Genomic DNA, 15,574 nt, shown 5'->3' on the forward strand with positions numbered 1-15,574 from the left:
GGTAATGATGATCTGTGTGTTAGGATAAAAACTCTACAAACAAATACTACTCCCATAATGTACATAATGTAGGCTGCTTCAGATAGAAAAATATAATTTGTATTTCTTGTTATGTTTAGAGTTGAACACACTATACAAATATATACATTGGTGAACAACATATACGCTCCTATAATAATGATAGTCATAATAGATATACATTAATTTTAGTAACAAAATATGCTTAAGCAATAATGGATAGATAAGTGCTATTCCTGTGCATGACGTGTTGTCATGATCCGATCCAATAATCAAGGAATTATTATTTCTAACTCTCCCTCTCAAACTGGTGGTGAGAGGATAACACCAAGTTTGTCTCTAAGTTGGCTGAAACGTGTGACTTAGTGGCTTGGTAAGACAATCTGCAATTTGATCCGCTGTAGGAACATAAACTAAAAATAGTTTATAAACATGTCATAAACTTTTTTTTTATAATTTTTATAAGCTCTTCAAACAAGCCTTAAATATAAGATGCATAGGTTGACAACATATACTTAATTTGAAGTTGGTATTGACATAACCATATTAGGTTAAATATGGTTGAGTTTCTTGGTCATAAATGGATGTGAAGGTTGGTTATAAAGAAGTCATTAGAGTAGATAGCCCTAATAAATTGAGGCACGGGTCAGTGTATGTTATGGCTAATTTCTTCCATGCTTTCATTCACATGTTTTCTAGACCCCTATAGCAATTTATACAAATTTCTTTTTAGGTAGAAAGTAAGGGTTGAAATTGAATTATCAAATCAGACACCGATATCAAGAGTTTGACCTAATAATCTGAAAGAAAGAAGTAAGTTAAAATCTCTTCGAAAACCGTTGTAAAATAATTAATAGGGTCGTTTTAAAATAATACTAGTATATGGAATTGGAGTAGGATTGTAAGTATTGAAACAATGCATGCACTAGCCTTAAATTAGTGAGTGTGACCACATTCCTACCATCTAAACAGATTAGAAAGTTGAACAGATTAATATCCTAACAAGTGAAGTCAATCAATTCCTTTCTACTAACAACCATAATAAATGATCGGTTAGAATAGGTTCAAAGATGAAGTGTTATCTATATATATGAAGCCTTAAAAATGCAACAAAAAAAAAAAAGTCATTTTGTGATTTACTTAAAGTATAAGTCAAACTTAACTGATTCTACTTTGAGTTTCTCCTTATACTTCTTCTCAAAATACAATGGTGTCTGCACCAGCACAGCAGCAGAAATCATATGATGATCGCGTTCGTACCCGCGAAGAAAAAGGATGCCTCTTCAATTTGTACATATACATCTTAAGATTCTAATTCTCTTCATTTTCTTTTTTGTTTTCCAAATTTCTCTTTGTTACACACTGATCAATTGATTCTTTGTTTCAGTTTCTATACACTATGTTGCTGCTTTTGCTGCTATGAGAGTTGTTGCAAATGCTGCTCGGAACGTACCTGCTGTTGCTGTCCCTAGATTGCTTAATTTCCAAGAAAGCGTTGCCGAGTTTATGTTTCATCTCTTCTGTTGTATGAAATGATGATTTTGAGGAGCCATTAGGGAATAATCTTTGAATACTTCAATGAATTTTATATTTTGTTTCTGTGTAAATGTAAAGTGTTGATCATAATACATTATCCATCAATAAACCAGTACTCAACATTTCAATTTCAATAAATCACAATCACAAAATTTGTGATCAGAATTTGGTTTATGTAGTCATTTATTCCACAAGAAAAACTAGAAAGCATTAGGCATTATTATTATGTGTCAATAAAAATATCCTCTATACATTTCAATGAAAATAGTGCTGATACATTTTCAACGCCGAATGGCTGTTTCGATTCTTCAAAGAATGGAAAAGCTAGCAATGTCCTATTATCTAGATAAACTAGACACCGAGGATCGGGTTTCTCTTTTCATCTATTTCAATGGTTAGTAGATGTTGAGGATCTGATCCATTCGGACCTTGCGAGTAAAGTGTAGGAAGGTATGCATTGTATGCTGGCAGGTAGCGAGAAACAAAATCTCGCACCTGTAGAGATCACAAACGATGAAAAATCAGCATATATTCATATTTAATAAAAACATAAACCGTGCGAGCAACAAACATACCTCATCATCAGACATTCCAGGATTGCCTGCCTCCCTCATAGCAATCTCAGCCTGCAATTTTCAGGCACGATTCATGCACAGAATGTTACAACCAGGTTCTGATCACAAATTTTGTAATTTATATAAGAGGATTTAGAAACAACATACCTGCAAGCGCCACTGGAAGACACAACTTGGGTCCTGAATCTTAATGACTATCCATGACTTTATATATTTGTCCCACGCCTCATAATAAGCTTCGAGGTTTTTATTTATTATTTCTAGCTGCAAAATAAACAGTTGATTATTTCTTTACACAAAAGCGTATTTCACTATGCTTATAAGAAAAGGATAGAGAATTTGCATAAGCAGTGTGCTCATGCTAGATAAGTTCAAATAAGTCAATTCAAACAGGCCTTACGTCAGTATCATAAACTCAGTGTGTATATAAGAAATAAACGGATACTTCACTAATCCTAACCTGGGGATCAACAGCCTTTACGAGTTCATCTGGAACGGGCTTGAAACCAAGCATCCAGCCTTCAAACAACACAACCTAAAAGTACCATCCGTGCTTGTTAATGGAAGGATCAACACTTATTTATGAAACTAAGTATATATTCGCATTAGGCAAATACTAATTGTTACATGGCAAGAGGTATTTGCATTCTCAACAATTATTAACCGGCTTATTATACACATTGAAGAGGTATTTGCATTCTCAACAATTATTTCAAAAAAACTCATAAAGTTAATGTTGTGTATCATTTTTCATATTCGGTAATGGACGATAAAAACGTTAGCAGACTGACATCTTTAAGGTCCATTTTCCCTCATTTTATTGTCTTTGTTGTATCATTTTTTCACGAACTGAACCAGACCTATTAGAAGTTGTTCAAAAGTATTTTCTTACTGTTAGGGGGCCTTCAATTTCAGGCCATGTCGAAGGATCAGCACGGTCACCTCTCCCACCGAAAGCAGACTACAAATACCAGACAATTCACCATAAGCAACTACAAATTCAAAACATATTTAAATAGCCCAAATATGCACACTTTAGTCCCTTACTTTATCATATCTTGGTAACTTCATCTTGATACCTATACTTCAAAAATAACAATAAATTATATTTAAAATACAATATGATATAATAAAGAGAAAAAATGAGTTCAAATAGCTAGCTACCTTCTCTAGACATTTTGGTTAAAGATGTCAAAGTTTCAACAGAAAAAGGAAGATCGTGGCTTCCTGCATTTCCACGAAACTGGAACGAAAAAGGAAGGCAAAAAATATTTTAGTCGTCATTCTCATAATGTTCCGAGATTATACTTGGTTTGCTACTTCTCATGTATGCGTATAATTACCTCGAGAAGTGCATTTCCTGGATTAGCTTCTCTTAGTTTACTCTACAAACCAGACACATTTCATCATCCCAAAAGAAAAAGATGGAAGTATTAACTAAAAAGTATGTATTAGAAAACAGCTTCTATATACCTGACCTTCAGCCGTCAAATAAAAATCATCGATAGATATTGTTGCCGACTTCCTGAAAAATTTCACATACATTAGGAATTTGTTAATTAATCTCTTTCTATATTGTCATCAAAACAAAAGATAACTCAAGATCACCGTTTCTTCAAAGCTCAAGCCTACCTGCCGATCATTTGGAAAAGGAAGTCAAGAGCAAAGACGAGGGTCGTCTTTCCACAGCCTTGAGGAGCACTAAATCCAATCTGAGTCGTACAAAATTAAAAAATTATGAGATACTTAAAAAAAAAATTATAGTTATATATTTACAGTTACAGATTATTGAAGGATGGCATGTATATACCACTAAAGGAGGAATATCTTCTTCGTCTTTGAATTGGGATCGATGCCGAGCAATCTCACTTTCACACCAGAGGAAGACTGGTATATAGTAATGATAAAGCCTAACTTTCTGAGGTTCCGTCAAGAACAATTCATTAAGCTGAAATAGTCTGCATAATTGCAGACCGTACGATAACCACTTATCTATAGACTCGGCCACATTCTCTGACGTCAAACCGATTTTGTCAAGCAAAGGTCCTGAACAAATAAATTCAAACAGGTCTTGCACAGATGAAACTTGGGCAGGTGATGAAGGAAATGTTGAATATACAGCACCCTTCTTGTGCTCACTGTTGGAAGCAGTGGCACTACTTTGCAGCCACGAACTTCCATTGCCTGCAGGAAGTATTGTAATTGTAAATTAAAGATTCTGATGACATATGACGAGATTTTGAATTCTGTGTGTCGAAAATAAGACCACACTGCATTCATAAGGGGATTACAATAAAGGCCTAATTCATATGATTGCTAACTCTAATCCTAATTCTAATACAATGAGAAAGTGTAGGTGTAGCAGCAAGCACCACACCCAAGGTGGTCCCCGACGGCTCTGGTTGAGGAGGGACCGTCACCAGCAAGCCTCAATCAGTGGTGATGCATCCGACGGCTTTGGTGGTGGGACCGGCCGTGGGACTGTTGCGGAAAGTGGCCAAATGTCCGGTGGTTTTAGTGGCGGTGAAAGGACAACCGATTTCTGTGTTCCCACGTATCTCTAACTACCACCTCCGGATTGTCATCTGGCAGGTCGGACCAATTTGATGTGAACTCGATTCACACAGTAGCAATCAACAGAGAAATTAAATCAATAATTGGAAAACAAAACTATACTATTCCTGAAAAATAAAAGATTACTGCAAAAGGATGAACATCCTGGCCCATATAGCCAAACTCCTACAAAGAAAACTATAATTCTGTCCAACAGAATCTATAATTCTCACAATCATAATTTCCCTCTCTCTCCACTACCCCCTTATAACTGAATTCCACTGTTTCCAACATCATCATTCTTTCTAAACCATGGGCCTCTTTTGCTCATATGCAAGTTTACCATTTTGGCCTTCATTCCACAATTGGATTCTATCAGTAATCCTGTTGTAACTAACTGTAAAGACTAATCCTTCGAGTCATATAAAATTCACTGCAAAGACTAATCCTTAGTATTGTTTTTATGACTTAAAGACCAAAAATGAGAATTTTCACTGCAAAGACTAAAACTATTGAAAGCCTAATACTCAACTATGTATTAATATATATGTAACAACTTCATTCATACATGCATGTAACAAGACTAGAAACACAAATTAATATATCTAGAATACAAATTTATAACCTGAAAAAAAAATGTACCTGACTTTGAGAAGATGTTGTGGAAATTAGAAAGCTTAGTAGGGGTAGAGTGGGAAGAAGAAAGAATAGAAAAATTATGAGAATTGGACAAGAAACTTAATTTAGAATTTTGACATGAATAAACATAGTTATTGTTGTTGTTGTTTAAACTTGAAGAACAACATAGTGAAGATGAAATTGTAGGATGCAATGGTTGAGAGAAAACATTCAAAGTAGACATGTTTGTGTCTCTTATTTTCTGTATCTATCTACTTTTGAAACAAAAAGTCAGCAAAGGATCTTAGCTGCCACGTAATCTTTGCCTCATACACTCTTTGGCCAATGGCCACACCAAAGATTTGCACCAGAAAAAATATAAAAATATTATTATAGTGTTGTATTCAATGTTTTTTGAGAACCTTATTCTATTCTATTCTATCTATATATATGTGTTTATGTGTATAGAATTCTATTCTGAATTCTCTATTCTATCTTCTTTCACACCCTAACCTAACATATTCTATCTACCTATTGTACAATTGTGTTGTAACGTTTTAGTTTTCATATGGTTCACGTCATGACAACTTGTATTTGTATTAGTGTGATACAAAGTTTCAACAATATATGTGTAGCAAAAAGACAAAGTTTAAACTATTTATCAAAAAGTTTAGGTTATATAAAGTTCAATTCAAAGTATTGAAAACCATCAAAATTTGTGATTATGAAAAAGAATTACAAGTATAATAATAATAATAATAATATATTCTAACATAAAAAACTAAATTTACCATGATTCATGGTGATAAAGTAGAAATGTCTTTCTTGAGAGTTGTGAGGAATGAATAACATAAAATTGAAAGAAATTATGGAAGTGATAACCCTTGTTAAGTCGTCGTCAACGAATGTTTTTCTTGAGAGTTGTAATAAAGGAATAACAAAGAATTGAAAGAAATATGGAAGTGATAACCTTTGTCAAGTCATCGCGCCAATTATCCAATTATAATTGGATTTGGATTTTCTTTCCTTCTTTTTTTAATCATGGATTTGAATCCCTTCTTTTCAAATACTAGTTGCATCGTCATCATCTCTATCTCCATATTGACTTCTCTCTTGATTGAATCATTATCTCACTATTTTAGGAAATCCTCGCATAAGTAGACATACTTGTTTGGATTAAGTTATAGTATTTGAGTTTATGCAAAATAAATTAAAAATAAATCAAGTTTTATATCAATAATTTATAAGTTCCTACTATTAAAAACGGTAATTTTATAAGCTATTGTTTCATAAAAACATATTTATTTGCATATGTTGTTTTGCTTGCATAAGCTAAAAAATAACCTAATCCAAATGAGTCCATAATCATGTTGCTTATTTATTTGGGTAAGTTTAGATTTTAGACAGATATGTATGGCAAATTCAATACAAACTCTCTTATTGGGTACTCTTGTGTCTATAATTATAAGCATTCACCGAGAGGAAAAAATGTCCTTATATACAAGGTCGGTCCTAAGATATACTCCCCCGTCCCAAATTATAAGGGAAAAAATGTCATTTTTTTTGTTCTAATTTATAAGAGAAAAAATCATTTTCAAGAATATTTTTTCCTTATTTTCATAAAATTAAATGCAAATTGCATTTAATTTCTTCTCTCTCTCATTTTCTCAATAAACAACAACCAATAAAAATTGTTTTTACATCTTCCTATACAACTTATTCCAAAGAAAACCCACAAAAACATACTTCAAATTCTCATGTTTTACTTTTTCTTAATAAGTGTGATTTTTTTTATTTTCCCTTATAATTTGAGACAGAGGGAATATATCTAAAACAATCCAATTATAGTATTATTTTTTTATTTTCACCACCGATCCACGGGACCGTCTAATATAGTTCGGAGTCTGTTCTACCATCAAGTGATTTCAGCTCCCTACCAATTGCAATTGCGGGGATCGAACTATCTACCAAATCTAGTATCAATCACCACTGAACTAACTAACTATCGGTTCTAAAAATCCAATTAACTTATATGAATTAGTATGAATTCGTATGCCAGATGAGAACAATTATTGCCCAGACGTGAATTACTGGCCCCTTCTCACAGAACTAGAGAGTTAATACTAAAAAAAAAACTTATATAACTTTTCGAAATTGCTAACTATATCACTTTTCCACTTAATTTGAAATTGCTTTCTTGGTCTGAACAGGATATAAACATCCAAAAGTATTTAATTCTAATATCATATCACTGTTACAATCAATTAATAACAACAGCAACAGTTAAACCATTTGAATTGAAGAAGTTGTACGCAACATTCTTCATCTCACTATTCATACAACTAACTAAGCAAGAAAACCCCTAACCAAAAAGGTCATTAAATGTATATACAAAAGAAGAATAGACAGATAAGATATGTCATGATGAACTCTTTTGAAACATAAAACCATCATGTATGCCATTCAAAAAATAAAACCATCATGTATGTCTCCTGTGACATAGTACACAACATCATGTATCAGTTACAAATTAGGGGTCCTTTCATTCTTTTTGTACACCACCTTTATCTTCAGAACATTGTTTCAAGTAGTTTTGTTGAAGATAAAGCTGCTACACATTTGAGCTGAAAACAAAAAATTCACGTTATGAACATCGTCAAAGTTAAGGTCAGTTTTATCTTCAAAATGTAAGTACTAGACAGAACAATACATGACAAAATAACACATGACAAAGTTTAAGGTATTGAACAAATTTTGTCTTGTACGACACTTGGTGGACAAAAGATTATTTTAGTATTTTAGACAATTTGTGCAGAAGACAAAATGTTGTCATGTGGTTTAGTGGGGGACAAGAATTTCAGTTTTTGTTCAGTCCCTTGACCCACAGTTTGTCCAATACAATTGAAGTTGTCATGTTCGATTTCATATTTTTTAGCATATCAAACGCATCCTTAAGGTTACAAAGTAAAATAGATTTGTGTACAAAAATATGTATAGAATAACAATAAACAAGGCTTATCTGACATAAGACATTTTTTCCTGTGATATCATACCTTGTCTTGTGAATACTTCATGCGGATCGCAGTTAAAGGACATTCATTGTTATTCAGCTGCAGATCTTGTAATGCAAGAACTGTGGCTTTCAAATCTGGTGCTTTGTAAGAGGCATAATGCTCAAGAGTTGGATTCTGCAAAAGTTAAAAACAGATGAAGAAATTAAGGTCATGTGTCATGTTCCCTTTGTGTAACTTCCTGTATGGAAGAAAACATGAAAGATAAGCACCAACCCATGGATGGTTTGACGGGTCTAACGTCCATCTTGCGAGAAACACAGCAGATGCAGCAATCATAGAAGGAAGGAAATTTAAGAAACCATAGTTCATAAGTGTTAGTTCAGCTAGGAAATTTGCCAAGTACTCCAATTCAATGCTAGGTCTCTGCAAGTTTTTCAGTAGGCAAGCAATGAGTATAAAAAAACAAAATAATCGAACAAGTCTTGGAAGAAGCAGCATTGTCACAGATCAATCTTTTCACCTTGTAAGTAGCTTGTGCCGCTCGAAGAAACCTCCTATGAAACCAAGAATGTACTTAGATAATTGCAAGAGGCCTCAAAATTTCATATATTTTATAAAGAATATTAAATGGTAGAAAAGAGTTCAAGAAGCACCTCAAGAAAGTTTTTGTAGTTGGAGCAAACAGTTGATATGCAGAGGATTTCAACACTAGAGACTCCATTTTCAGTACCTGTCAATATATAGAATATTATGATAAGAGTCAAAAGTTTCAAATCACATACGCGTATATATTGGTATAAAAAATTATTGTAATACACTTAACAAAGTCCGCAATTGAAGTGTAAAATAAAATAGGCATTTTTGTTGTGTGCTTTTCTCGGTATTTCAGTATTAATCATTTAAGCGTTAATCATTCATCTTGAAGGAGTAAGACATACCTCATCTTTTGTGTATGTGTTCTCTGTAATGAAGCAGAAGTCTTCAACACGAGGAGCGTTAATTTCTTCGTACTTCCTTCAACCACATAAGAAAGAAGACAAATGAGCATTATTAGGTGCAGATGTCAGTATCACACACACCTATAATAATCTGACACATTATTATTCTGAAACATTATCTTTGTTTGAACTCTTTCTTGGATGAACATCCATTGACGAGGAAACAAGGATAGAATATAACGTCTTCTCAGAAAAAGCATAATGGAAAACAAGAGGTCAAGATGACTTACGAAGCAATTAGCATGCAAGTGATGCCAAGCAGCTGAAGCCTCTGTCTTTCAATGTGATTTTTGGAGAGAAACCAATCGATGAGATATACAGTGAGGTAAAGAGTGTTTGCTTGCAATTTGTATCCCTCAGAAACCTAAATATAAAGTTCAACACACAAGAAATCAATGCAGTATTCATATTTCATCAACTGATATAATACACATCTAAGTTATACTAGTATCTAGTTTCATATACTCGATTTAGTTCATATTGTTCAGCCAAAACCCGGAAGTTTGAATATGCGGTTAAAGTCCAATAATGCAAACCTCAACAAGCCAATCCACGAGTATCGCACGCATGCTTGGAGTGATATCTTGCTGTACTGTTTCCATGAAGCTAGGATAAGGCCTTCTCGACAGCTGAAAAATGAAATGTTTGACAAACAACTTATTATCAAAGGCAAAATTAAAGAGAAGTTGTTGACATAAAGGTTAAGTATCATAACATGCGTCAGCCGAATAATTGTTGAACCACAATTACCATGTACTTTATTATTAAGTTCATAACTATGTGCTATAAAGCAACATCGGTAGAGATAGTAATGATAGGGCATTTACAGGACAAACCTCAGCAACACGATAGTGATCATATATATCAGCAGCATAGAGGCTGCAAAGTTGAGGATCTTCAAAATCAGCGTCTATGTCAGCAACATCTGGATGCTTCGCCACATCCAAAATTTCAGAATAGCTGCCTTTCTTGGATGCAAAAGTTTGTGAAGCTGAGAGAAAAAAATAACCACAAGTAAGCTACATCAACTAATTAAAAAGTGAATTATTCCTTTTAAGAATCTCTTCAACAGATTTCTTTTATGGTGATACTAAAAGAATAGAGGAAAAACCTTTATTTTGAGAAATCAAAGGCAGAGTAGATATTCGAGATGTCTGACTGTGAAGCAGATTATTATTTGTGCCTCTAACAAGTGCATTGTCTTCCGACCTACTAACTAAGCACATTATATCTTCTGATGACCTAAGCCGCATTTCCGTTGAACTCACCGGTTTTGAGTCAGCTACAAATTGTGGTATCTCTATAGCAACTGGTGGTTGAGCAGGCTTGGCCAGCTTGCGTTTCTTAGCCTATCAAGCCATAAAAGTTACAAGTTAAGTCTTAGAATCGTTAGTATATGGGCAGAGGAAAAAAGTACTCGTCCACTATATAGATATGAATCAATCAATACATTTCAAGACCAAGACAAGAAACATTTGACATATAGAAAGAAATTGTCTCATTTCTACCGAAAATTGGAGGTTGTGTACAAAATATTGGATGCATAACAACCTGAACTTCACAGCTAATGTTAGTAACATCCTGAAGAATTGCCCTCTTCTTATGCGGAAGACATGTATCATCCGAAACTGCTCTTTTTGAATTGGCTCTTAGGGGATGCTTCTGAGTTTCTTGTCTTGCATCCTTCAATGGTGGCAACTGTCCAGTTGCACTTAAAGCGGCAGCGCGAGCACGAGTCAGTCGAGTTGGGACCTCTCTAGCACTCAAAGTGACACTCTTCCTCATCTCTACAAGATCAAAAAAAACTTTGAAGACTAAATCTTGGTGCTTGAATTCTGCAACACAAGAGAAAATCATGAGACAAGAAAACAGTACTAATGAGATTTGAGAGAAGCAGTGTAGATCAGTAAATGTAAACATAGAAGCAGTGGCAACCTTTTGAAGCCGATGAACAATTTTATTTTTTTAAACGGCCAATGTTAGTAATTAATTGTTTGGTTAGTATTTTAATCCTTTGTCCGTGTTTGAATTCAGGACCTCCAACTCCTTTAACCCTTAGCTCAAACAAGTTGAGCTACCCACCCCACCCCAGATCAACAACCTAGCATCAAAGAAACATACTTTCCTTCATCCATTCAACAATGTTTTACAATATCCGTGATTTTTTTCAGCAATCTTATCTCACTACAAAATCATGTTTCAAATGCACATAGTGTTGGGCCGTGAGGGGGAGTCTCACTGGGTTGGATCAACACATTGGACATTGAACAACAACACAAGTGACTTTGATGCCACACGTTCACCCAAAACCTTACAACATTGAGTTTATGGGTCCTCTCAATCTCAAATTTTCCAACCAATGTAGGACTTGACTCACATTTGATAGATCTCAACACATAGAACAATAAAAACCTTTGGATTTGATAATATGTTAAATCAAAACATGAAGTACGCAATTAACAAAGTCAACAATTTTATTTAATCACCAATTTCTCTCCTAAATACCCTAAAAGTCACAAAATTTGGAAGGTAGAGAATCCATTTCCTAACCTTAATCATGCATCAATAAATGTTTGGATGTCAAATTTGGAAAAAAAAAAAACACACATTGCAAAAAAAAAACAACAATAAAACAAAGACAAGACAAACAACAAATATGGTCCCTTCATTTCAGCAACATGAGAAATTGGAAACAAAAAAAGGAAAAAAAACACTTCCTTTAAATGTTGTCGAAGTTTCCCATTTTAAAATGCGTATGAAAGATTCAAACTTTCCCCCATTTTTAATCTTTTAAGGTAATTTTATCAAAGACCCAAATAAGCGCTTATAAAAAAAACCCCAAATAAGCATGACCCATAAACCAACCCAGAAAGATAATAAAGAAAAATGTGTCTTTGTTTTGATAGATTTGTGAATGTTAAAAAAAATTACCTGAGATTTAAGCTTCAAAGTTCAACAGCTCCTCCATTGAAGGGAGATAAAAGGTCACATAAAGAAACAGAGAAAAAGAATTGATTTTTGTTGAAAACAGCTATGAAGATGAAATGAGTAGGGAAAGCGGGATAGTGATTTGGATTTTGGGTTTAAAATCTGTGTGAGATAAAGACAAAAATAAAAGAGATTTAATTAAGTTAATTAAAAGATTAATAGTAGTAGTTTGACTAGACTTTTCAGTTCACTTTTTTAAGTTGACTCAATAGAATAAGTCACTAAATTGCTTCTCCAACACACTTTCTGACATTATTTCTCCTCCAACACTTGGCACAAATAGATGAGAATCACGTGAACATGGATAAATCACTGTGTTGTTATTTATGTGTATATAGTACTTTTTTAAAGTGAGTAATGTATTCCCTAAAATATCCATGTGACTTAAGTTTTTTATTTTATTTTATCGGATACTTTAGAAAACTATAAATTCCATATATTTAAAGCGGATAAATAAAATTTCAGAGGCTTGTAATATCTTTATTAATTGAGTTAAGTTTACGAAAAATTAAGTTTTTTTTTTATAGTATTCCATTAATAAGACTAGAGATAGTGCTATTTACTTTTTAGAAGTTGGAGTTTGAATTTTAAATACTCTAATTATAAATAGTGAAATTCTTATCATTAAGCAACTTCAAAAAAATTCCTCAAGAAAAAAAAATGTGAATAGTAGTATACGAGTAGAGTGAGAAGATCAGAAGATGGATAAATGTATGTTTTGTTCATGGACCAAAATTAATTTTAGAAATTTATAATTAATTTTGATATTTTTTATTTTTTAGAATTATTTTCCCAGCCGAATTTGATTCAACTTGAAGTTAGAAATTGTAATTTTTTATTTTAGAATTATTTTATTTAGGTGAATCAAGAACATTCTAACATTAGGGAGTAGCTAGACATCCCAACTATATATTGGCACCCCTAGATACCCTATCCTATGTCCGATGCCCCCTAACTCATAAATATATACATTATAAAGAAGAAAAAAATGTATAAAAAAGGGACTAACCCTTACCCCAAAGACGAAAATGAAGCTACTTAAATCTATAACATGGGAGTCTTAACTTATCTTTCATGAAATCATCTCTCATACAGGACGGAATACTATCCCACCACATGAAAGAGTCGTGCGAATGTCTGTGTTTTGCGAGCCTATCCACGCAAGAGTTACCTTCACGATAAATGTGGGAAAGAAAAATATTAAGACTAAGCAACAAGCAGTTTCCCCATCTATTTCAAAGATTCCATGGCACTATGTTATGATCATTGAAAGCCTCAAGGGCCACCTTGGAGCCTGCATCTTGCACTGTGAGATTTGCCAATTATTTAGAATCAACATATCAACTTGTGCTCCAATGGTTTGGCCTGTTTAATTTTTGCTGCATGAATCGTAATTGACGTGTTATTGAAGCGAATCACATTTCTCGCCATCCAAATCGTGTGTACTGTGTGGATAATCGCAGCTAGCGCAATCTGATGCACTTGTGTGCTCCACGCGTTATTACAACTCTCAAAAATAGATTCAAGGCAAGAAATATCAAACTGTACCATGAAGTTACTTTCCAGCCAGCGCCACAGTTCAGTTGCAAAAGTGGAGTGCAGAAACAAATGTGCTGTAGTTTCTTGGGCTACCATACATAGAACATACACCAACACTGTTACACATCTGCGCTTCATCAGATTGTCGTCAGTTGGCATTTTATTATAAAAGCATCGCCAGACATCAAAGGAGTTAGAAGGCGGAATGAAGTTTTGCCAAAGCCACTCCGTCCAGTTCATAGCAATAGGAGTAGGATAAAGGAAATTATAAGCTTGCTTCGCCGTCAGACAACCATCATTAGACATTTTCCACACCAATCTATCCTCATATGACTGTCTCGGGATCACAACAGACCGAATTCTGTCAACTAATGACGGATAAGAAACTGCAATATCATTAGGAATAATCCACTCAAAATTATTGATCAGTTCTGCAGCACGCGTATTCAGCAACTTGTGAACTGGTGTAGGAATAGATAATGCATCAACTAGTGGAACTGGTGTAGGAATTAATTTTTATACTCATGTTCAACTTATTTTTACATATAATTTATCCAAACATAAATCATTTTAGTTTAAGTTAATTTTAGTCATAATTAATTTTACAGAATCAATTCACTCAAAAAAATCTTAACCTTGCTTGCAACTTGATAATTCATCTACTTTTGTTTAAGAATTTTTTTTTTAAATACTGATTATGTGCATCAACTTGTTACGCATAGGTGAGCTTTCTTAATTATATGCATATCACTCACGAAAGCAAACATATAGTAGTTTGTCATATCACTAATTATGCTTTACATGACACGTGGCAGACCATTAAACACTTCTTCATGAACCACAAGGCGAGCTTGCATAGTTGTACCAAGGACTCGCAGCCCAGCATGACCTGAATGATCGAGCCGAGGTAGGCATGTTAAAGGTGGAGCTCAGCGTGACATGGATGATCCAGCTGAGCTAAGCATACTGAACGTGGGACTCAGCATGACCTGGATGATCCAGCTGAGCTAAGCAGGTTGAAGGTGGAGAAAAGTGTAATAGAGCTTCATGGTATTATAGTTATCCATACTAGTCCACTCACCAATGTGATATATTCGGTATTTATATATCTAACTTAACTCATATTTAGTCTGACAAAGATTTTGTTTTAACTTAACTCTAATTTCTAATGGCATGAAATGAAAGAGCAAGGTGTGACAGAGGACAGATTAGTGCTTTTGAAGGGTGTTAGTGGCGCATTCAGGCCCGATGTTCTCACAACTCTGATGGGTGTAAGTGGAGCTGGTAAGATAACTTTGATGGATGTTCGATCTGGCTGGTAGGAAAACCGGTGGATATATTGATGGAGACATAAAGGTTTCAGGATACCCTAAAAAGCAAGAAACATTTGCTAGAATTTTTGGCTACTGCGAGCAGAATGATATCCATTCACCTCATGTTACAGTTTATGAATCCCTTCTTTACTCAACATGGCTTCGTTTACCTGCGGGAGTTGATACCAAGACCAGAGAGGTTCAATATTCAGACTCTATTGACATTATAAATGACTGCATATGTTCATTGAGGAAGTCATGGACCTGGTGGAGTTGAACTCATTGAGGAACTCCTTCCTTGGTTGGTTAGCCTGGTGTGAGTGGTCTCTCAACCGAACAACGCAAGAGGCTGACTATTGCAACCGAACAAGCGGCTAATCCATCCATCATTTTCATGGATGAGCCTGCTTCTGGTTTACAAA

General features: G+C 34.2%; 2 protein-coding genes, 1 long non-coding RNA gene and 1 pseudogene across 4 annotated transcripts; 2 read left to right on the forward strand and 2 right to left on the reverse strand.

The window, feature by feature from the left end:
* Nucleotides 1-935: 935 nt before the first annotated feature.
* On the forward strand, nucleotides 936-1,716 carry LOC123897446. Its single transcript, XR_006805026.1, has 2 exons — nucleotides 936-1,308; nucleotides 1,406-1,716. It is a non-coding gene; the product is annotated as an uncharacterized LOC123897446 (long non-coding RNA).
* Nucleotides 1,717-1,755: 39 nt separating this feature from the next.
* Nucleotides 1,756-5,891, reverse strand: LOC123897445 (D-glycerate 3-kinase, chloroplastic). The gene is made up of 12 exons (XM_045948092.1): nucleotides 5,325-5,891; nucleotides 3,940-4,313; nucleotides 3,762-3,841; nucleotides 3,603-3,654; nucleotides 3,473-3,514; nucleotides 3,294-3,372; nucleotides 3,177-3,208; nucleotides 3,022-3,090; nucleotides 2,590-2,664; nucleotides 2,277-2,393; nucleotides 2,130-2,180; nucleotides 1,756-2,049 (listed from the first exon to the last, which is right to left on the reverse strand). Exons 1-12 carry the CDS (start codon nucleotides 5,542-5,544, stop codon nucleotides 1,906-1,908), a joined length of 1,335 nt encoding a protein of 444 aa, XP_045804048.1. The 5' UTR covers nucleotides 5,545-5,891; the 3' UTR covers nucleotides 1,756-1,905.
* Nucleotides 5,892-7,514: 1,623 nt separating this feature from the next.
* Nucleotides 7,515-12,419, reverse strand: LOC123899616 (cyclin-A2-4-like). Of its 2 annotated transcripts, none has more exons than XM_045950791.1 (12): nucleotides 12,244-12,419; nucleotides 10,864-11,147; nucleotides 10,424-10,661; nucleotides 10,149-10,303; nucleotides 9,849-9,941; nucleotides 9,543-9,676; nucleotides 9,253-9,328; nucleotides 8,968-9,044; nucleotides 8,835-8,868; nucleotides 8,588-8,737; nucleotides 8,354-8,488; nucleotides 7,515-7,924 (listed from the first exon to the last, which is right to left on the reverse strand). In XM_045950791.1, the coding sequence occupies exons 2-12, from the start codon at nucleotides 11,095-11,097 to the stop codon at nucleotides 7,871-7,873; spliced, it is 1,380 nt and encodes a 459-aa protein (XP_045806747.1). In that variant the 5' UTR covers nucleotides 11,098-11,147; nucleotides 12,244-12,419; the 3' UTR covers nucleotides 7,515-7,870. The 2 variants fall into 2 exon arrangements, with proteins under 2 accessions (XP_045806747.1, XP_045806748.1); XM_045950792.1 differs by having other exon boundaries at nucleotides 10,864-11,099; nucleotides 12,244-12,330.
* A 2,538-nt stretch (nucleotides 12,420-14,957) lies between these two features.
* Nucleotides 14,958-15,564, forward strand: LOC123898549 (annotated as a pseudogene).
* The last annotated feature ends 10 nt before the right edge of the window (nucleotides 15,565-15,574 follow it).

This window comes from Trifolium pratense, linkage group LG7 (genome assembly GCF_020283565.1).
Source record: "Trifolium pratense cultivar HEN17-A07 linkage group LG7, ARS_RC_1.1, whole genome shotgun sequence".
Classification (NCBI taxonomy): domain Eukaryota; kingdom Viridiplantae; phylum Streptophyta; class Magnoliopsida; order Fabales; family Fabaceae; genus Trifolium; species Trifolium pratense.